The 22,016-nt window shown below is 43.9% G+C and overlaps 1 protein-coding gene across 1 annotated transcript in view; it reads right to left on the bottom strand.

Moving 5' to 3' along the window:
- Nucleotides 1-3,206: 3,206 nt before the first annotated feature.
- Nucleotides 3,207-22,016, bottom strand: part of Bfsp2 (beaded filament structural protein 2) — a 52,659-nt gene continuing 33,849 nt past the window's right edge. Inside the window, 3 exon segments of the mRNA XM_008848788.1 lie at nucleotides 3,207-3,385; nucleotides 3,388-3,448; nucleotides 9,495-9,628. Of these exon segments, the coding sequence (XP_008847010.1) occupies nucleotides 3,207-3,385; nucleotides 3,388-3,448; nucleotides 9,495-9,628 (374 nt within the window).

Raw genomic sequence — 22,016 nt, 5'->3', positions numbered from 1 at the left:
GTGTGTGCACATAAATATGCATTCAGAGTGAATTCATGAGGTCTGGATGCTCTGTAATGGCTGTAATTATGGTGCATGCAATAAAGCACTAGGCTGATCCCTGCTCCAATAAGTGTTTGGGTGCCTGTGTCGCCGACACACGACCAGCACTTGTATGTTGCTAAACCCCCAAACAGTTGACCCTAGAGTAAGGTAAGACAGAGGGTCTCACTCAAAGACCCTTCCAGAAATATTCAAGAATGGCTTCTTGCTATGGGGGTGTAGAGTGTATGGTTAAGTGGTAGGGTGCATGCTTAGCATGCGTGAGGGGTTCATCCCCAGTACTAACAAAACAATATAGCAAACACAGGACTGGAGAGATGGCTCAGCGGTTGAGAGCACTGGTTGTTCTTGTAGAAGACCTGGGCTCAAATCCTAGACCCACATGACAACTAGCAACCACTCTTAACTCCAGTTCCAGGGGATCCGATGTCCTTCTGTCCTCTGAGGGCACTACATGACATGGTGCACTTACACGCATGCAGGCAATACACTCATACACATAAAATAAAAATAAATAAATAATAAATATAACAAACACATAAGTACAGTACCAACAAAACCCCTAAAGGGCCCCGAGATATGCAGCTAAAGTGATATCATCTCCATCCAACAGAGTTAAACACAACCTGGAAGCCGCACTCAAGGCATTTATTGGGTGAAGTCAAGGGGGGGTTACTCAAGCTACAGACCACTTCAATGAAAGCAGAAGGATTCTCTCCACTCCCAGCAAGCTTTCCAGCTCCAGCTGAATCAACTAGGGAATCCAGCAGGGACTGAAATTCCTCAAGCAATGTCACTCGTGGGCCATGAAGAAGGTAGAATTTTCTTTGTGAAAAGAGGAAGTTGGTTTTTTTTTTTGTTTGTTTGTTTGTTTCATTAGCTGAAAAAAAATACATGGCATTCAGAAGCAGCAGAGGGGGAGGGCCATCAGTAAGGAGATCACAGCAAGATCACAGGAATGGCAGCTGTCTCATAAGAGAGACTTTGACTTTTGGAACAAGACAGTGCCAAGTTTTAAATCACCATGGTGTCATGGATTCTGGACAAACAGCTTCCGAACTCTGGGACGTGTTTCCTGTCGGTGACTGGGGATGGTGAGATAGTTGTGGGGCGTGGGAAGGAATGGATGTAGCCAGAGATTAGGACCATACTTCCGCAGAGCATCTGCTCACACAACGGTGCTTATGTCTTGAAGTACATTCCACTTCACTTACTCCTCTGTTTATTTAAAATGACTTTGTATATTTGCTCAGATGTGCATAGGAATCTCAAAGATTCCTAATTTTGTTAGGAACATCTGGTTTTTATACTCCACAGAAAGCAAGTTGATGAAAAGACAACTGGTTGGAAAGGAGAGAGATAATGTCTCCTACTTGAAAGGTTGGAAGGTTTCCAGGTGGCTCTCTGGTTTTGTTTTCCAGCAAAGGGGTGCTATGCTTTGGGAGAGGGTCAGGAGGCTGAGACTCCAGTTCCAGTGCTGCCTTAACTCCTTGAGTGACCATGGACAGATCCTTTTCCACCTGGGTTTTTACATTCCCTCTCTTGAGTTGGGAGGGTTTAAGACTATATGACCCCTATGCTGTCTTTTAAAAAATTATTAGAATAATAATAAATAATGACATAGTGCATGTGTGGAAGTGAGAGGCCAACGTTGTGTGGAGTCAGTTCTCTCCTTTCAACTTTATGTAGATTCTGGGGATTGGACTCAGATTTTCAGGTTTGTGTGGTAAGCGCCTTTACCTGCTGAGCCATCTCACCAACTGCTCCCTCCCCAAGTTGTCTTTTAGAGCTGATGGCCTATTTTTTATTCAATGTACTATAGAAGGGACCTTGGAGGGAGGTATGAAGATACAGAAAACTGATGAAAAATAAAGATCTAGGTTTCTAGAAAGACTCTAGAATGAAGCTAAGCCCTAAGGCTGATGCATTTGCCTCTGGATGAGCCTATTGATTAAAGACTGCATATATACTTTCAAATTCATCTGTAGCTGTGCCTGGTTGTGTCATTTTGGCAGATGTGGTTGGCCAGGCTCTAATTCCTTGCTTGCCTCTCTGGAGTCCTGTGGAGTCCAAAATAACCAAGAGTTGTTTTCTCAGCATCCCTGTGGGCAGGTATGGTCAATGATATGCAAGAAAGTCAACCGGAAGCCTCCTCAAGATGCTTGAGAGTCCCTCAAAGAAGACTTTTTGCTGCTCTCTCTTCCCTCCCTCTTCTGGCCATGAATGAAGATGTTGCAGAGGCATTTGGCAACCACAGGGTGATAAAAGATGACCAAAAAATCCAATATGTTGTGGCATGCTAGGAAGGTGAAAGGAGCTGGGTGCTGAACAAAATCACTGAGTAGATCACCTAGATCACCTACTCCTGAGACTGAGATAAATATAATCTATTTATGCTGTCCCTACTCAAAGTGTGGTCTGTGGACCAGTGGTGTAGGTATCACCAGAGAAATAATCTCAGGCTCCATCCTGTGCCTACTGAGGCAGAATTTGCATTTTAAAAAAGCAGATGTTTTGAAACATTAAAGTTTTAGAGGGATTTCTTCATAGTTCCATTAATTAGGTCCTGTTTTGTGCAGAGGAAGGGTTCCTGATGGATGTCATGCATTTTCCAAGTATGTGCATGTGTGTATATGTACATGTAACATCATATTGGTCAAGTGTGGTGGTGCACCCCTTTAGTCCCAGCACTCGGGAGGCAGAAGCAGGTGGATCTCTGTGAGATCAAGGCCAGCTTGGTCTACAGTGAGTTGAATTCAGGTCAGCCAGGGCTACATAGTGAGACCCTGTCTCAAAAAAGAAAATCTAAAATCATATTATATCTGTAATATATATATATATACACAATATCTATGTACATGTTACATATTGTTTGAATGTGACGAGGACATAGGCTGTGGGGATGGGTGGGGGACTTTTGGGAATGAGTTCTTTTTATATTAATTATTTCTATAGTGTTTGGAAAAAATTAAACTTAAGCATATGCACTCTTTTTTCTTTTTTCTTTGATACACAGTCTTGTGTAGCCCAGGATGACCTTGAACTTCTGATCTTCCTGCCTCTATCTCCCAAGTAGAGTGCTGGGATTATAAGCATGTGCCATCATGCCTAGTTCTATGCGTGCTGGGGATTGACCCCAGGTCTTTGTGCATGCTAGGTAAGCACTAAAGAGGAACCAAGGCATACCTGCTCTCCTCCTGGTCTAACAGGGCATGGTAGGATGCCACGTCCTTCTGCAGCTGGCCTTTGCATACCAGCAGGTGTTCCCGCTCCTGCTGCTGCTGCTCAGCCTCTGAGCAAATCTCTGCCAGCTCTGCCTCCAGCCTGCCCACCACAGCACCAGGTTCTGCAGCTCCATGTCGTGCCAGTGGTTGGCATCATGCAAGGTGTTCTCCAGACCTCGTTTCTACAAAAGAGTGAACTTGGCTCAAATCCAAGGTTAATGGGCTGGGCCCTTGAGGTTGGAAGTTTGGTATTGACCTGGCCTGTCCATTCTTCTGGGACAATAATGCTGCCAGTTATGGGGACCGAGGTCAGCCTTAGTGGCTCTGTGGAAGAATGAGGATTCGTCCCTAGGAAGTGAGGGTCTGCTTCATTAATGTTGTGATGGGACAGAGGGAATGGCCACGGCAGAGCTGGAATGGATGTGTTTAGCCTTCACACTCAGCAGTTTTCTTTGGTGTTTCAGAATTACGTCTTTGCCAGGCCTGACTCTCTGCTTCTTCTTGGTGGGTTCCTGCTGCCCCATCCAGAGTCGGAGCTTCTTGAAGCAGCGATTCCAGGTTTGCACTCTGACGGCCCCTCACTCAGGATGTTATCAGTGCTCCCAGGCCATGACTCCCACACTGGTACCTCTCCACAGCCCTCTCTCCCAGCCAAGGACCTGCTATTGAAAATTTTACTAGACATAACATACTGAGACCCCCAAACGGAGCTGTTGGCTCCCTTTTGAACCCTGCGGCCTCTCCTCTCCCGTACTTCAGCTGGAGGAATTGGGGGAAGATGTACCTTGGATCTTCTTTCCCTTCTAGTCGTCACTGTGCCTTGTGGATTTTGAGCCCTGCCTCTGATAGGTCCTGTGATGTTTTAATATTCCCTGCCTCCTTTCTTCTCCAGACACCATGGTCTGGACACTTATCACCTGGGCTCAGCTCAGTGGCCTCTTGCAAGAGCTCATCTCCCTGCTGTTAGTGCCTGCCCTTCCTACATGTCCACACAGCACCCATAGTTTTTTGGTCTGGGCTTGCATTTCCTCTGCTTTGATGTCATCACTGGCTCCCCAGGATCCCTAGCATAGCACCTATGACTGGCTCCATGTCCCTCTATGTCGCCTCCCACTCTGCAGTAGTGTCAGCACTTCTGGCCTTGGAGCTTATTGGGTTCATGTTGTTTCTTAGATCTTCACTGTTCCTCTCTGTCCCTTCCAGCATCCTCCCCTGCCTCAATCCTGTTCATCCCCAAGTTACAGCTCAGGGGTCACTTCTCTAGCAAGCCTTCCTGACACTCCTAGTCCTTGCTACCACCAAGTTGGGTTAGGAGCTCCTCTGTGTTTCCCCCAAGTACATGTATGTCTTTGAACTTACCATAGGGACATGTCTGTTTCACCAGATGGTGAGACTTAGAAGGAAACCACTCTCTATAACCTTAGTGCTCAGGAAAGAACTTGTGCAGACTAAATGCTTGGTGTATGAGTGTTTCCTGGATGAAGGCACCTGTGCCATGGTTACATTTATTATCCTACTTACCTCTCTCCCCATTAGTTAGGATGCTTTCTTCACATCTTCCTATATTCTCTGCTCTGAAAACTAGGACTGGTCAATAAAGAATAAAAAAAATCTGTGTTTAACATTGCTTAATAGTTTTAGGTATGGTGGACCTATAATTTAGTATCTGGCTTTTATGTATTTTTTATTTATTATTTTTATTTTGTGTGTATGAGTGTATTGCCTTCATGTATGTAAGTGCACCTGTGTCATGTAATGCCCACAGGGGTCAGAAGGGGGTGTAGGATCCCTTGGAACTAGAGTTAGGGATGGTTGTTAACCACCATGTGGGTGCTGGGAATCAAACCTGGGTCTTCTGCAAAAAGTATCCAGCCCCCATATTTGGCTTTTTAATGTAACACATAAAACGAAGTATTTTTGAATCTGGATTCAATAAAATCTTGGTGAAGTCAAGTTTCTATCTTCCAGGAGAAGCTTTTTTTTTTTTAAATACTTTTTGGACATTGTAATTCAAATGGAAGATTTTTGTTTATGGCACCATCTTGAATCAAGGCTGCTGTTAAGCAAAAGTCATCATATTAGCTAAATCTTGTGTGTGTTCATATGTGTGTGTGCATATGACTGTATACATGCATGTATGTGTGTGTGTGGAAGTCAGAGGACAACCTCAGGTATCATTCCTCAGGTATTGCCCACATATTTTTTTGAGTCAGGGTCTCTCACTGGCCTGGAACTCACCAAGTAGGCTAGGGTGGCTGGCCAGCTAGTGAGCCCTCTCTAGTGCTAGAATTATAGGGATAGAGCCTCTCTCTCTCTCTCTCTCTCTCTCTCTCTCTCTCTCTCTCCTTTCTTTTTTGATAGGGTCTCCCTAATCCCAGCTCACTTGGAAGTCACTATGTGGACCAAGCTGGCTTCCATCTCCCAGAGATCCATGTGCCTCTGCCTCCCGAGTGCTGGGATTAAAGGTGTATGCCACTATGCCCAGCATTCTTTTTTCTTTTTAATACATGGGCTCTGGAGCTCCCCAACCCCTAAATCTTAATTCCATAGAATACAAGTGTTGAGTCAGATCCCTGTCAAGGTACATTTTAGGAAGCAATATATGATCACTGAAAATAAATGTAGATCAGCTTCTGGCCCAGGTTGCTATTTGAGTGGTGGGATCTGAGAATCCCTCTCCACTAGTGACCATGTAGAAGTGGCCTAGACTTTGAGAATTGTTTGTTCCCATCTCCTTGGGTTTTCTCCTTTTTACTTTGTGCAGGAAATAGAATTTTGTTGACACTGGACCTGTAACACCTGCAATTCCGAGAAACACTTCACAAAAGCGCTGGATTGTCTGTAATAGCCTTTCCCCATGTTCTAGGTAAGCTCTCCATGTGCTCATATTTTTCTTTGATGATTTAGGGTGTGTGTGTACTACCCAAGGGTGTACTCATGAGAACCCCTATTAGGGGTTCTATGGGGCTTCTGTCCCACGTTTAGAGCCCGTGTACAGCTCCTCCACATAAATACCCAAAATTCTGGCAGAAGGAGAAGGTGCTTAGTTCTTCAGAGATGTTTGAGCCTAAGCACCTGTGACCAGGCTGCTGCTGTGGCTCTTCCAGCCCTAGAGATACTGCTAGCACCAGCAACACTTTGAGACCACAGAAGCACTTCATTCCCCAGGTCTCTGGAGACTGGAAGGGACTTTCTTGAATTGCAAAATCCTCTGGAAAGCAAGAGAATGGCTTTTTGTGTGTGTGCACTTGAATTTTCCATTCCTGATCTGATGACTACACCATACAGTAGGCCTCATGGTGCCTGGCTTCCAACACAAACAATGGCAAAGGGAGTTGAAAGTCTGGCAAGCACAGCTGTCTGTGGCTTGAACGAGTGATGGGTGCCTTGCGTGTACAGTTTGTTTTGATGGAGTGATGGGGATAAATGGACGAAGTAACTATCTGAGTGTTGATTACCTCTATTCTTAGTCAGTGCTCCTCACTTTGGCTGTAAGGCCCAGGAGTAAGAACTGTGATCTATTGGAACCCACAGGAGACTGAGCCAGCCTGTCCTGGGTCATGAGCATGGGCAGAATGCCACTACTCTAAGTCCTTGGGTTGGTGTGAGTCCTTGTTCCATTTGTTTCAACAGTTAGAAGCATGGGGTTTAAATGAGGTGACCAGGTGACTGATGGTGCCAACTTGGGGGCCTTGAGTTGGTGGTTATAGTTTTATATGATAAATAATAACAGATGTCACTTTCTGACTGCTCACTTGTGCCAGGCACAGGGCTAAGGGCTTCACATGCATTATCTAATTAGTTATCTCAGTGACTTTCTGAGGTAAATTCTATTCTGATCTCAGGATAGATCACATTCCCAAAGGCAGCTGCAATAATTATCACCATCCCACGTGACCCTACTCAATGTGACCTCGACGAGAGTTGGGGCTTAGTTCTCTTCCCATTAAATCTGGCTGGTCGTGTGATTGCTTTGACTAATAGACCAAGATATAAGTAATGTTCAGGGACTTTTGCTTTTGTTTTATTTTTCAGGAACTTTTAAGCCAAGGGAGCTATCAGGAGGCCCGATCGGTTTTGTGCTCACATCAGAAGACCAACTGCAGTAATAAGATCACTGTAATACAAGGGAATCCAAGTTAGCTACTTGGAGAGGTCACAGAGAGCAAAAAACAGGTACACAACTGAGATACCCCATGCGTGAGCTGAAGAAGCCATTCTTGGGTGGTCCAGCCCAAGTGACACCACACGGGACAAGGAAGAGCTGTTCTTGCTGACCTCTACCTTAATCACAGGATAATGGAACACATGGTTCACTGTTGTCTTAAGCCACCAGACAGCAGGCAAATAGGATAACCAAAATAGATCCTCATTTGACAAGGAGAAAGCAGAAGCTTTAAAAGGGTCATTTGACTAGGGAGTAGAGGAGCTAGGGTTCAAGATCATAGTCTTCACAGCAGTCCCCAGTTGTACAAGACCATTGTGCCTAGAAGAGCAAAGGCAGGAATAGACTTTGTGGTGGATGGGACCCTTCTAGACCTGCCTCAATTCTGCCAGAGATCAGAGAGTAGCTGGCTACATCTCTTGGCCCCTTTTTCTATACCCTCCACAAAGAATGCATACTGACTCCCACAGTGGCTCCTCTCCTCACCTGCCACTCTCTTACATGCAGACCCTTCTGATTCTTAAGGTAACATCAACTCCTCCGTGGAAGCCACCGATTCCCTGTGGGATAGAGACCATGCCTAGCTGGTCTTGTGTCCTCAAAGAACATGGTATAGTTTCCAGAATACAGTGAACGCTTAGAACATTAGACCATACTAATATGCATTTTTTTCATTGGATCCTTATAGGTGTAAGTGGGCTGGACCATGATTGCCACCCCATGCTGCCGAGGAAGAAACTGGAGTTCAGGGATTTATTAATTAAAGCTAATGAAAGATGGATTAGCTGGGCCCTACTGACTCATGCACTATTGATTTTTCTCTCCTTGGATCCTTTTCTTGCATCCCCTAACACTAACCTATATCCTACTGTGGGTCTCATTGGACTCCAGACCATCTCAGTGGCTCAAAAATTATATTGACCACCCCTCCAGACTCTGATGTGCTCCAGCAAAGCTTTGTGGTTGGACTGATGCAAATGATGTCCTGGAGGAGGTGTGCTTGACATTCTAACGCAGCTTCAGTCCATCCAGAGATCAGAGAGTAGCTGGCTACATTAATACTGTCATCCTTTGGAGTCTGTGCAGGATTGGGTCCAGGATGCCTGTGGATACCTAAATGTATAGAACCAGTCTCTTACAGAAAATGACATAGTATATACATATAACTTATGCAATCCTCCTGCATATTTCTTTAAAACTCTTAAAGTATCTGTAGATGACTTATACCTAATACAATGTGAAGCTATGTAGATACTTACATCATATTGTTTAGGGAATAATAACTAATGATGAGAAATAAAAGCTGCACATATTCAGTCAGAACAGGTACAATATTTTTCTGAATATTTGTCAGTCCAAGATTGATTGAATCCACAGATGGGGAATCCATGGATACAGAGGGTGGAGTGTAATTACTTTAATTAATATAATTAGCAATTGAAGGCACCTGCACATAAATCACAGCGAGTTTGAAGAGCTTACTAGGTGTCTTAGGTCAAGTTCTTCAGAGACAAAGATTTAGACAAAGACCCCGGAGCTTATTCATGATTAAGGGACTGTTCTGAGGAAAAAGGCATGTGGAGAGCCAGGACAGGGGAAGGTGCTAAGAGAGGATGTGGTTGCTCTGGAACCTGGCTGCAGTTGGATCCAACAGTGAGCTCTGTATAGCTGGCTCTACTTTGAAGCTAGTGAGCTAGTCTTCCAAAGCCCTGCTGGTGTGTCATTGTCTGAGTCAGGGGCACAACCTGGGTCAGAAGTCTTATTTGACTGATGGAGATTCTCAGGGGAAGCAGGGCAGCTGAGAAGGGGCAGCTGTGTGCATTAGCGGCCAAAATTCCCAGCAGTGACTGTGTGAGGAATATTTCCATAGGGCACTAGAGTGTGCTGCACTTATTAGTCATGATTCAGTATCTGATGATCCTAGGGAGTCAAAAGACACTTCAGGCCTCCCAAACCATATCTTGTGAGAAGGGAGCCCTTTGCAAACTAGGACCTGTGAGACTACAAATTAAACATCAAGAGTTAAATATAAATGCTTTGGGAGCCTTTCTTGGCTCACTCACCAGAGCCCTTAAGGATTCCATCTCGGCCTGGAGGCTCTGGACTTGGCATGAAGTATTGTGCAATTCTACCCCAAGGGCAGCAGCCAGCTTCTCTTCTTGGGTCTGGGACACTTGGGCTACTTCTGTCTGTTGCTGTGGAGAGTCAGGTCTCAAGGTGAGTTGGAATGAGTTATGAGCTTGAACCCACCCTTCCTCCTCAGCTTTTCTAATTGATTGCCTCCTAGTCAGATTAAAAAAAATGTTCTTTCTATAAACCTGTTAACCAATTTATATACAAAAACTTGCTTTGAACCTATAATGCCTACAAATAAAATACCATTCAAAAGATTTACTAAAGATGTGGCTAAGGCTGTAGTTTAGAGGTATAGAGCTTACTTAGCATACACAAGACCCTGGGTTCAATCCTTAGCTGGAGAACACATATGCTTAGTATATACAAGCCTTGGGCATGCGTGTGCGCACACACACACACACACACACACACACACACACACACGCATGCGCGTGTGTGCGCGAGAGAGACAGAGAGAGAGAGAGAGAGAGAGAGAGAGAGAGAGAGACTAAGACTAAGACTAGTAGAATGTCTTCTTTTGTCCCTGTGCTCTAATTATACAGTTTTTCTGTTTCTAGATATTTTAAGGTTTTATTTTATGTGTATGAGTGTTTTGCTTGCATATAAATGTGCCACATATATGTGTATGTAAGCGTACCACATGCATGCCGAGTGCCTGTGGAGACCAGGAGAGGGTGTTGGAGCCCTTGGAACTAAAGTTATAGATGGTTGTTAACCACCATGTGGGTGCTGGGAACAAAACCTGCGTTCTCTGCAAGAGTAGCCAGTGCTGCTAACCATTGAGCCATCTCTCCAGCCCCATGTTTCCAATTTCTTATGCCTCCTTTCTGCAATGGTTCATGTACTGATCAATGATGAGGATACCATCTGAGAAATGCAAAGGTATTTTGCTGCTGTGTGTATATCACGGATGTTACGTTTACACAAGCTAAGGTGGCTACCAGTTCCAGGTGATAGAATCTTATGTATCAGACCTACATCGTATATTTGAACTATCACTAACTGAAACATCATTATGTGGACACATATGTGAGGTAAATATGAATTGCTGCTATCTCTTGCTGTGGTATAGTACTTAATATATCTTAGAAATTATTCTATGCTAGTATATAGCAATTGATTACAGTCTTTTCAGCAGCTGCATAGCACTGCCTTGTTTGGAGGTATTGTGGATGTACAATACCACATTACTGCAAAGCCTGAACAAAAACACCCTGATTCCTAGGATCCGTAACAGTCAATAGTGGGACCCTAACTATTCTGAGAACCTGTTCCTTCAGATTTCGCTCAGAACTATGCTCTTAAACAAAGGGCTTGCTCTCTCTTTATTGAAACCACGCATTCAGTCTCACATGGAAAAAGAAGAAATTGTTTTGCCAGAGGATTTTTCTTCTTCTGACCCCTACTGACCTAGAACAGCACATACAACCAAGAAGAGATGTTATTAATCTAATCCCACCTGCTGTTTGCAACAAAATGGGATAATTCATTGTTGTCCATGAATATTCACTGTTTTTAGTGCTTGATATTCACAACTACACACATATGTTATTCTGGATCAAGGGAAAGGAAAGGATTAAAGTTATATGTTTAGGGAGGGATTAAAGTTACATGTTTAGATTACAAGAGGAACCTAAGGCCTAGTGAGCTTGTTTACATTATAAACAAGCTGAGATAGTGCCAAATGACCTCAAAACGTAAGATTAATTTTGGTTGCAAGGTAAAGGTTAAGTCATTCCCACAAGGTATTATAATTTATTTCGAAGTCCCTGATATAGACACATAGATTGTTTCCAGATTTTTCCCTATTACAAACAATGGTGCAACGAACAACCTTATACACTTCATTTTCCATACAAGAGGGTGTCTCTGATGACTAATTCCTTTAGTGAAACTATGTATGTATGCATACATGTGAAGATAAGTTCTTGATATGTACCCCAAGCTGGCCTAGAACTCTCAATCTTCCTGCCTTAGCCCCCTAAGTTTGCATGTGTGTGCCCACATGCTCACTAGAAATGCTGAAGGATATTGATAAACTATCCTTCAGAGAACTCGCAACTCCTTTCAACACTGGAAGACAGTGCTAATTGCCCTACACCTTCCTAAAACAAGGAGTTTTCTGTTTTGATCTATATAGAGATCTATATATAACTATATATAGATATATAAAAACTATAATCTGATAGTTTTTCTTTCCTCTTGTAAAAAAATTATGTTTATTTATTTGTGTGGAGGGTGGCATATGGGTGTGGGCACATGCATGCCACAGCCTGTGTGGAGGTCAAGGGGCAACCTGTGGGAGTCAGTTCTCTCTTCCACCACGTGGGTTCCAGGGATTGAGCTCAGGTCAGCAGGCCTGGCAGCAAGCACCTTTACCTGCTGAGCCATCTTGGTGACCCCAGTCCCTCTCATATTATTCAAACCAGTGTAGTCGCAGAGCAAGGTGGTTGGGTTCTGAGTCTCCCCCAACCTCATGCCTTCAGAAGACCTGCTGATCCTCTGCTGGGGGAATGACTAAGTGAGAGATCACCCTCATTTTTATCAGTGCAGTTTGATGGGTGTCTCCGAGGCAATAATGCAGGTGTGTGAGGGGAGACCCATGTTTTCTCTCCTAGGTTACTAGCTTTCTGAAAGATCCCTGTTTTGCATATGAATATTTATGGGAGCCTCCAAAAATAGCCCAATGCAACTGTCTGGCTGAGAAGCCCCGAGTCAAGAAGCTCCTATCTCAGTAGCAGGATCACTCATTCTTGCTGTGCAGAGGCCGAAACTAACTTCACAGAACAACCACTTAGGGCTGGGAAACAGCTGAGTGAAAACAAGTACAGGGCAGATCTGACTGGTCAGTCAATGGCTGTGTGTGCCTAGGCTGTATTTTGCCTCCTAGAGCCTCTGTCCCCTGTCATAGAATGCAGGTGACAGTGAGCGATAATTACCCCAGGGCCACCAGGCTTCCAACAGACTATGCACATGGAAGCTTTTAGAAGCTTAAAAGCATAAAGTGTGTGTGTGTGTGTGTGTGTGTGTGTGTGTGTGTGTGTGTGTAAGCGCTAGGGTGCAAGTGTGGAGATCAGAGGATCTTGTCGGTCTCGGTTCTCTCCTTCCACCATGTGGGTTCTGGGGATCGAACTCAGGTCATCAGGCTTGGCAGCAGGTGCCTGTGTCTGCTGAGCCATCTCACTGGACCCAATTTTACTTAATTTTTTTACACTCACTTATGTGTGTTTGTGTCCTCACTTACCATGGTACACATGTTGAGGTTAGAAAACAACTTGTGGGAAACAGTTCTCATCTTCCCCCTTGTGAATTCTAGTGATTGAACTTGGGTGATTAGATTGTTGGGAAATATGTTTATCTGCTGAGCCATCTTGCTTTTTCATATATGTTTTTATATACAGCCGGGGTTGTAGCTCAATAGTAAAGCACTTGCCTAGGATGTGCTGAGTCCTGGGTTCGATTCTCAGTACCACAAAAAAGTAAGAATAGCTAACGAGTTTGTGAAAACCACCAAGAGTTGAATACTACTACTGTAACTGTGACTAATTAATGTATTAGGTTCTCTACGCCAAGCATCATGGATAGCTTTAAGTTCATTTTCTCATTTCATTTTACAACCTTGTGAAGCAAATGCTATTATCCTCATTTGACACAAGAGAATGGGGCACACAGAGATGGAATAATTTTCTCATGACATGTGGCCTGTGAGAGCCAGAGCCAGCTGCACACACACAGCATGTTCTCAGCTGTGTTAATGCAGTCACCTCTGCCAGCCCATTGACTTAAGACTTCTGAACTGGGAGGTAGCTTTCTTTCAAATTTTGTGGATCACTCCATTCTGACACATTAATGGACATCAGCATCACCAAAACTCATGTGAAAACGGCGGTTGTGATGCAGGAAACCCTGAGCAGAGCCTGGAGTCTGCATTTCTCACTCCCAGGGATGCCTATTTCATGGAGGCAAATCTCCAAATCACCATAGAAACTAATAAATAGCCTCACTCACTCTACATTGAAGATCACTGAAAAATTAATAAAATTATGTCAAAGAAATATTATTCAATTCTATCACCCATGCCTTCTAGACTGTCAGATCTCTCAAGTCCTGCTTCCTTCTGTTGAAAAGTGAGATTACTAAGTAGAACAGACGTGTTAAAGATGTGCCAGCACCAACGAGCGGTTTTCTTCTCATTTAAGGTGGAAAGAGGGAAAAAAAGAATTTCATTTGATCATTTTGAGTTCCAGAGTCTTTTCTTATTGTAGCCCAGAGCTTTGCAAACCATTAACACATGCAACGCTCACCAGCTAATTGCTTTAACTTTCCCAAAAATGCTGCACAGTCTTCACCAATGGCTCCTTAGATTTATGTGTTATGGTTACTGTAAATTACTGTAATAAATCTCTTCTGTTTGCATTTCAACCCCATGCCTCCAGATTTCTCCTCACAGAATGAAGAGTAACTGCAGATCTGGAGGACTGGTAAGTGGAATTCAGGGTATTAGTTTAGGGTGTGTGACGGAATTCAAATATATTGGCATTTACCCAGGCTTTGAAATCTTGGCTCCACTGTGCAGGAGTTGAGCTGCTCTTGTCTGCTGATATTTTGAAATATGATAGAGATTTTCTTTTCTTTCTTTTTTTTTTTTTTTTTTTTTTGAGACAGGGTCTCCCTTAGCCCCAGCTGGCCCGGAACTTGCTACCTAGATCAGGCTGGCCTGAAACTCACTATGTAGACCAGGCTGGCCTCAACCCTGTCTCTGCCTCCTGAGTGCTGGGATTAAAGGCATGTACCACCACACCTGGTAGATTTTCACATTTTAAAAAGTATAATCATGGCTTGGGAGAGATAGCTCAATCAGTAAAAGTGCCGGCCACATATGCATGAGGACCCAAGATCAGAACCCCAGCACCCATTTTAAAAATACTGAGTGCTGTAACCTCAGAGCTGGGGCAGAGGGCAGAAATAGGAGGATGGATCCCTGGAGCTTGCCGGCCAGCCTAGCCAATTGGTAGTTCCAGGTTCAGTGAGAGACCCAGTCTAAAAAAATAAGGTGGAAAGCAATTAAAAGATATCCAACATCGGTCTTAGGCCTCCATACACATGCACACACATGTACACGCACCTGTTAACCCCCATATGGAAATCTACATAGGCATATACCATACACATATGCAAATTGTAATCATGACCCGGTGCTTGGTAGTCTAACCTCTGGAGAACAAGTGGGTGAGAGCATGGGGAAGAATCATCTCTAACCTGACCACTTTGTGGATCACCACTGCCAGCCTCACAAGCAGCCTTGCCTATGACTCAGATGAGGGTGGGAACAGAGTGGGCGCTCAGGAGGAGGGAGTGTGTGGCAAGCCCATGGCCAGGCTCTCTGATCTCCCAAACAGCAAGTGCATTTGTGATAGTTCACATGTCCAGGCTGAGTGCTCAGGGGCTGAAAGGTGTGTCTGCCTTTTCGGAAGCAGTTGCTATGGATTTGAGCAAGTCACTCAAGCTCTCTGGTTTGAACAAGTGGTAAACAGCCCTTTAAGAACTTTGCTCTGCTGTGGAAGAACAGCTACAGGCCTCAGCTCTGGATGCTTTTCAGATTTTACAAGGGCATTCTGACTTCACTGTGTTCCCTGTCATAGAGAAAGGGAAGCAATGGCCCCTGGAGACACAAGGGCTCCTGATTTAGAAGAGGACACAGAACCTTTGATTTATACTGACCCTGACAGATGCCTGGTGTACCTTTAGCCCCAGCTCTTGGTATACCTTCCCAATCTTACAGCCCATGACATCCCTTGCTCATTCATAAAAAAGAAAGTGAGGGGCTTGAGAGATGGCTTAGTGGTTAAGAACACTGGCTACTCTTGCAGAGGACCTGAGTTTGAGTCCCAGCACCCACATGGTGGCTAACAACAAACCATAACTCCAGTTCTAAGGAATCCAACACCCTCTTCTGGCCTCTGCAAGCATTGCACGGCAAAGGTGCACATACATACATGCAGGCAAAACACACATACATATAATAATAATAATAATAATAATAATAATAATAATAGTAATAATAAAAAAGTAAGAGCCAGATGTGGTGGCATACAACTTTAATCCCAGCACTGAGGAAGCAAAGGCAGATGAATCTCTATGAGATCAAGGCCAGTTTAGTCTACATAGTGAGTTTCAGGTCCTCTAGAGCTACAGGAAGACCCTGTCTCTAAAAACAAACAACCAACAAACAAAGTGAATCCAAGTCCCCCATCTTTGTGATGTCTCTGTCCACCTCAGTCCAGCAGTTTAGAGTTGATCCTAGCCAGGCATGGTGGCACACATCTGTAATCCTAGTACTTGGAGACTGGAGGTAGAAGGATCAGGAGTTCAAGGTCATCCTTGGCTACACAGTGAGTTCAAGTCCAGCCTGGGCTGCTAGGGACCCTGTCTCCAAACAAAAACAAACACAAAAATAAACAGTGTTGACCCCATCCCGGAGTCAGAACATGTGATCCTCTGCTTTGCTACTTTCTACAAGTAAAAAGTTAGTAATAAGTTATCTATCTGCTCTGTGCCTTCATTTACAGGTCTCTGAAATGGATAAAAATCACAATGCCTATCAAGATGAAATGAAAGCCTATCCATCAAGTTCTTAGAGTGCTATCTGTCGCTTGACAGGAACTCAGTGTAAGCTCTGCTTCCTGCTTATCCTGTCATGCAGAACAGTGACTTTTCCATCCATTCCTGCCTCCTGACCACCCCAGCTAACCTCCTCACTAGATTGTAGGCTACAGTGATAACCTCTTATCTCTCTACCCCTTCTGGGGCTTTCACGTGGCTCTTCACAATGAGGACAAGCTCAACAACCTTCACAGAAGGTCAACAATGTGAGCCTGGTACGTGCTGGAGACTCTGGAAGGAGAGGATGCTCTCCTGGGAAAGGAACTAGACCAAATTTTTTCTTCATTAGGAAGGTCAACTACCATCACCCCTCACCTTTTCCCTTTCCTGACACTAGGTGCAGAATTTGTCTGAGAGACGTCTGGATGCCATTCAGTCTGCCCCAGTAACATGGGGGTTCCCTAGGGAGAAATTAAAAAGTAGTGTGCTTTCCACTCAGTGAAACTTCAACAGTGGCAGAGCACTGTGCTGGCCAGGCAGGGCCACACTGCTCCTTGAGTGCTCCCTGGGGTGGAGGGCCAATTCCCAGATCACAGGTGGAAGCTGCCATAGGAAGCAGTTGAGCTAATGACCTCATGGACTTGATGCCCCCCCACCCCCACCCCTTTGGTTGTAAGTAAACAACTCTTGATAAGAAACAACAAAAGAGGCTCAACAATGGGACTAATTCTGGGGAGAAAAATAAATTTTTTTCTCTTAATTACTGGAAAAGTCTAAATTATATTATTTTTGTCCTTTTTTATTAGTATCATCTTACTCTTAAGGAAGGGACTTGTTTGCTTTGTCTCCTAGGAGACCACTATGTTAGAATATGAGTGGTGTTACCGTAACACCCGGGGATGATTTGGGTTGTTTCATCTTTGAAAATCTCCTGTTTAAAAGTAGGATCTCTATATTTTTTATGGGGCCAAACTATTAAAAATTATTTATGTGATGCTTTGAAGTCAGGTGAATCAGGAAGCCAGGATTGTCTCACAGCCCCAACCAAGGCCTCACATCTGACTTGAACTCCAGCGGGTTCGCAATGAATAAGGGAGTACAGACCCTTAATGGAGGGTGAGAAGGTGACTGTGAGGTATAGACAGTCATCCAGCTACTGGTTGTTGACTACTTGAGGGTTTGAAAACATGATATAAAAGGTGAGGGACCTATGCAGTGTCTGTAGTTTCCTCAGTAAAGAAGCAGGCAAAGGGTAGGAGGACCCTACTTCAACAGGAAGTCTATTTTCTCCTTCAAAAGCTACTCTGATTATCTTCCCCGCCCAGCTGCACCACTACAGGGAGTCCTGTTGGTGTTGGCCCCTCAGGTTCCTAAAGTTCAGTGCCTTGCCACAATGGGAGGAAGATCATCCCTCACCTACCACCCTCTGCAAGGCTCAGGGACTTTTGTGGAAAGAATGTAAGAGCTGGAAGAAGGGGTGGAGTGTTACCTGGGAGTGACCTCCAACCACTATGCCCGCAAGCTACAGTCACACCTCCTTCCCATGCTCATCAAGGAGTCGAGGGGGAGTCAGTTACCTATCCCACCAAATCAGTCGCCCTTAGCTGCAAGTGGGGGAGGGACTAAGGATATATAAGCCGAGAACTCCTGAGGCACCTCTCTTGCCATTTTGTGGGACTGTTGGGAAGTCACAGGATCTATATTTGAGTGTGAACTTCCCAGTGCAGTTGTAAATGGGGGGGGCACCCACTCTTCTGCAAATAAACCCCACCCTATACTCTGTTAGTAAGTCCAATAAACAAGTTAGGGTTTTCTAAAAGAAAAAAAAATAGTACATTAAAAGAACAAAACAAAACAAGTCTATACCACCATGCCAGGCTGACAAAAATCATTTCTATAATATACAAAGAACCACTGCAAACTAACAAGTAAAAGGTTCAAAACATAGCTGGGCTTGGTAGTATACACATTTAATCCCAGCACTCAGGAGGCAGAGGCAGGTAGATCTCTGTGAAATCAAGATCAGCCTGATCTACATAGTGAATTCAGGCTAGCTGGGGCTACAGGGAGACCCTGTCTCAAAAGACAAAAAAAATCTAAAATATAATTACAACTGGGTAAAAGATATGGTATGATTTGGAAGTAGATGTGAAAGCAAATTTGTATGAAATCCAGTATCAAAAGAAGTTTCACTTTCCTTGATATGAGAAATGCAAATTAGAACTACACTAAAAAATTATTTTTTTACCTAAAATAGTGACAAAGCACACACACTGTTGGTGAAGGGGTGGGGAACAGGATGCTCTCAAATATATTTTTGACAGGAATGTAAATTCTTGCAAACTTTGTAGATGTTAGCTTTTTTTTTTTTAATTAAAAAAAGAAAAACCAAGACACACACTTTTGGGGCCAGCAGCTCTGTGTCTAGGAGTTGATTCAACAGATACGTTTCTATATTTGGAATGAGGGCTACACACATCAGTAGCTACAGTCCTGTGAGTAATAGCAAAACATAGGAAGCCAGCTCCTCACCCACAGTCAGTACACAGGTTAAATAAAGTCTGTGACCTCCATTAGCTAGATCGGGAGGGACAGTGTCTTTCTGTGGAGGCTGTGGAGGTCATGTGCTTTCTGCTGTTGCTAGTGAACTCTGCTGACGTAGTACAAATGCAGGTACACATGATATGTAAATGAGCAAACATGGTTGTGTTCCAGTGAAATTTTATTTGCAAAAATAGGCAGCAGGCCAGTTTTGGGTTATGGGCCATAGTTTACTGTCTCTCATAGTGTTAATATCATGCAGCTATAAGGCAGTACATTCTGAAGGGGGGTATATACATATTTCCTTGAATATATACATTAAATATCTCTGAAAAGACACAATGACATTGATTTACCCTTAAGAAAAGAATTAAGTGACTGGGACATGAATTTATGACACAGTTTACTTTTGTGTGCTTTTAATTTTGAACAAAGTGAATCTATTATCTATTATCTAATAAATATTAAAAGTCTTAAAAGTAAATAAGAAAGAAATAACAGGTTGTATAATAGTGGAAGTCTGAGACAGGAGGATTGTGAGTTCCAGGACAGCCTGGGCTACATAACAGGCCCTGCCAAGAGAGAGAGGGGGGAGAGAGAGAGGAGAAGGGTCTTGGCTACATGCAAGGAGAGAGAGAGAGAGAGAGAGAGAGAGAGAGAGAGAGAGAGAGAGAGAGAGAGAGAGAGAGACACTCTGGAGATGGCTCAGTTGGTAAAGTACTCACTATGCAAGCATGAAGACCTGAGTTTATATGCCCCAGCAACTAGGTAAAAGCTGGGTGCAGTGGCAGTACATGTCTGTAATTACAGAGCTGCTCTGTATATGTGTGTGTGTTGGGCGTGCATAGAGACAGGCAGATCCCTGGAACTCACTGGCCAGTCAGCCTAGACAAACTAACAAGTTTCAGGTCCAGTGAAAGACCCTGTATCAAAAACCGAGGTGGAAAGTGACTGAGGAAGACACCTGGTGGGAACCTCTGGCCTCCACATGCATGTGCACACATATGCCACACTACAGAGAGAGAGAGAAAGAGAGAGAGAGAGAGAGACAGAGAGAGAGAGAATATGGAGAGAGGCAGGCAACCCGGGGCTGGTGTGCCAAGCTCCCTCTACGGTGTACAGTAGAGGCGCAGGGCTTGCTGTGAGCATACTGGGATACAGTCATGGCTTTTTTTTTCCTGAAGATCAACAGGGATTCTAGCCAACCCAGCAACCCACAGGGCTTCAGGATTACAGACATCCTCAGAAGTTCTGCCCTTGCCATTCTCCTTGAAAGACCGCCCCGCTCTTTTGCTAAAATATATGTGAAGCCAAATTACAAATTGCAATCAGAGAAGCAGAAATCTATTTAATCCAATTGCATATATACCAGAAAATATAGAGGTTTGGGTTTGAATATGAAATATTCCCTTAAAAAGGCTCATGTGTTGAAGCTTGCTCCTCAAGTGGTGGTGCTGATGAGAGGTGACTGGATCGTGAAGGTGCTAACTCCATCAATAGGTTAACCCTCCAGAAGTTCATACTGAATGGGCCTTTGGGAGGTGGATGGGTGGAGAAAGCGTGTCACTGGGTGGGGGGGTGAGTCTTTGAAGGGTAAATCTTGTCCCTGGCCATTTCCAGCTTCTCTCTCTTATTTTTAAAATTAGTTTTAAACTATGTATAAGTGTATCTGAGTGTGGGTTATGTACATGTGAGTGCAGGTGCCCAAAGAAACTAGAGGCATTAGATTTCCCCTGGAGCTGAAATTCCAGGCAGTTGTGAGCTGCTCCATATGGGTGCTGGGAACCAAACTCAGGTCCTCTGGAAGAGCAGTACAAGCTCTTAACCTCTGAGCCATCGCCCTAGCCCCTCTCTCTACTTCTAGTGCACCGTTTCATTAAATGCTCCCCACAATAATGTTCTGCCTTGTCATACAGGGGCCCAGAGGCAAAGGAGCCAAATGACGTGGACTGAAACAAATCCTCTTCCCTTGTTTCCTTATGGGTTTCTTTGGATTTTTTAAAATTTTATTTATTATTGTCAACTGTTGGCGTGCATGGGCCTTTTTTTTTCATTTCTACCTTCATGTGTGTCTCAGGGATTGAACCCAGATCATCAGACTTGGCAGCAAGTTCTTTTACCTGCTGGGCCATATCGCTGGGCCTTGTTTAGCTTTTTGAGACAGTTTTTCACATTTTACCTTGACTGGTCTGGTACTGGCTTTGGAGATGAGGATGGTCTCAAACCTGTGGCAGGTCTCCTGCTTCTGCCTCTTGAGTACTGGGATTACAAAAGTACCACCACCAAGGATTTTGTCGTAATAACAAAAAGCAGCTAATGCACATAGAGCAGATTTTTTTTCTTTTTGGTCTTTTGAGACAACATCTCCCTGTAGCCCCAGCTGAACTGGAACTTGTCATGTAGCCCAGGCTGGCCTTGAACTCACAGAGATCTACCTGCCTATGCCTCCCGAGTGCTGGGACTAAAGGCGTGTGCCAAAGAGCAGATTTTATGAAATATTTGTCCTTGTAGGGAAAATTATTTTATGTGACTATGGATGACACAGACATGCTATCCAAGGTTTTTAGTTCTCACTGGTAAACCTAGACATGCCCCGTCCTGAATGGAAGTCACTTGTTAGTCATATGTAGCAGCTTAAATTAAAATTAAACAAAAATTAGATAAATTAAAGTCATAGTTCATTGGCCACATTTCTTTTCATTAAATTTTATTTATTTTTTTTGTTTTATATATAGTGTGTATTGCTTGCATTGTGTCTAAGTGCACCCATGCTGTGCAATGCTCAGAGAGGTCAGAAGAGGGTGTTGGATTCCCCTGGAACTGGAGTTACAGATGGTTGTTAGCCACCTTGTGGGTGCTGGGAATTGAGCTTTGGTTCTCTGCAAGAGCAGCCAGTGCTCTTAACCATTAAGCAATCTCTCCAGCCTAATCATTGGCCACATTTCAAGTGCTGAATAACCATATGTGGCCAGTAGCTACCATACTGAGTTAGTGTATAGACTACAGAATATTTCCAGTATTACAGAAATTTCTAGTAGATGGGTCTACTCAACAGTCTCTATAGCTTTGAGATGATCATCAACCAGAAACCTCACAATTGGCTTCAATTTACCCATTGTATTAGTCAGGGTTCTCCAAAGAAACAGAACCAGTAGAATGAATATGTATAGAGATTTATCAGCTTAGCTCACAGGATAGAGTCTGAGTAGTTCAACAATGGCTGCACCACACTGGAGAGGCTGAGAATCTGTAGTCGCTCAGTCCACAAGGCTGGATGTCTCAGTAGTCCCAATCTGGTGCTGAAG

Source organism: Nannospalax galili, unplaced genomic scaffold, assembly GCF_000622305.1.
Source record: "Nannospalax galili isolate Female #2095 unplaced genomic scaffold, S.galili_v1.0 scaffold584, whole genome shotgun sequence".
Classification (NCBI taxonomy): Eukaryota; Metazoa; Chordata; class Mammalia; order Rodentia; family Spalacidae; genus Nannospalax; species Nannospalax galili.
Note: the sequence above shows the minus strand (reverse complement) of the source record. Positions and strands in the feature narration are given on the sequence as shown.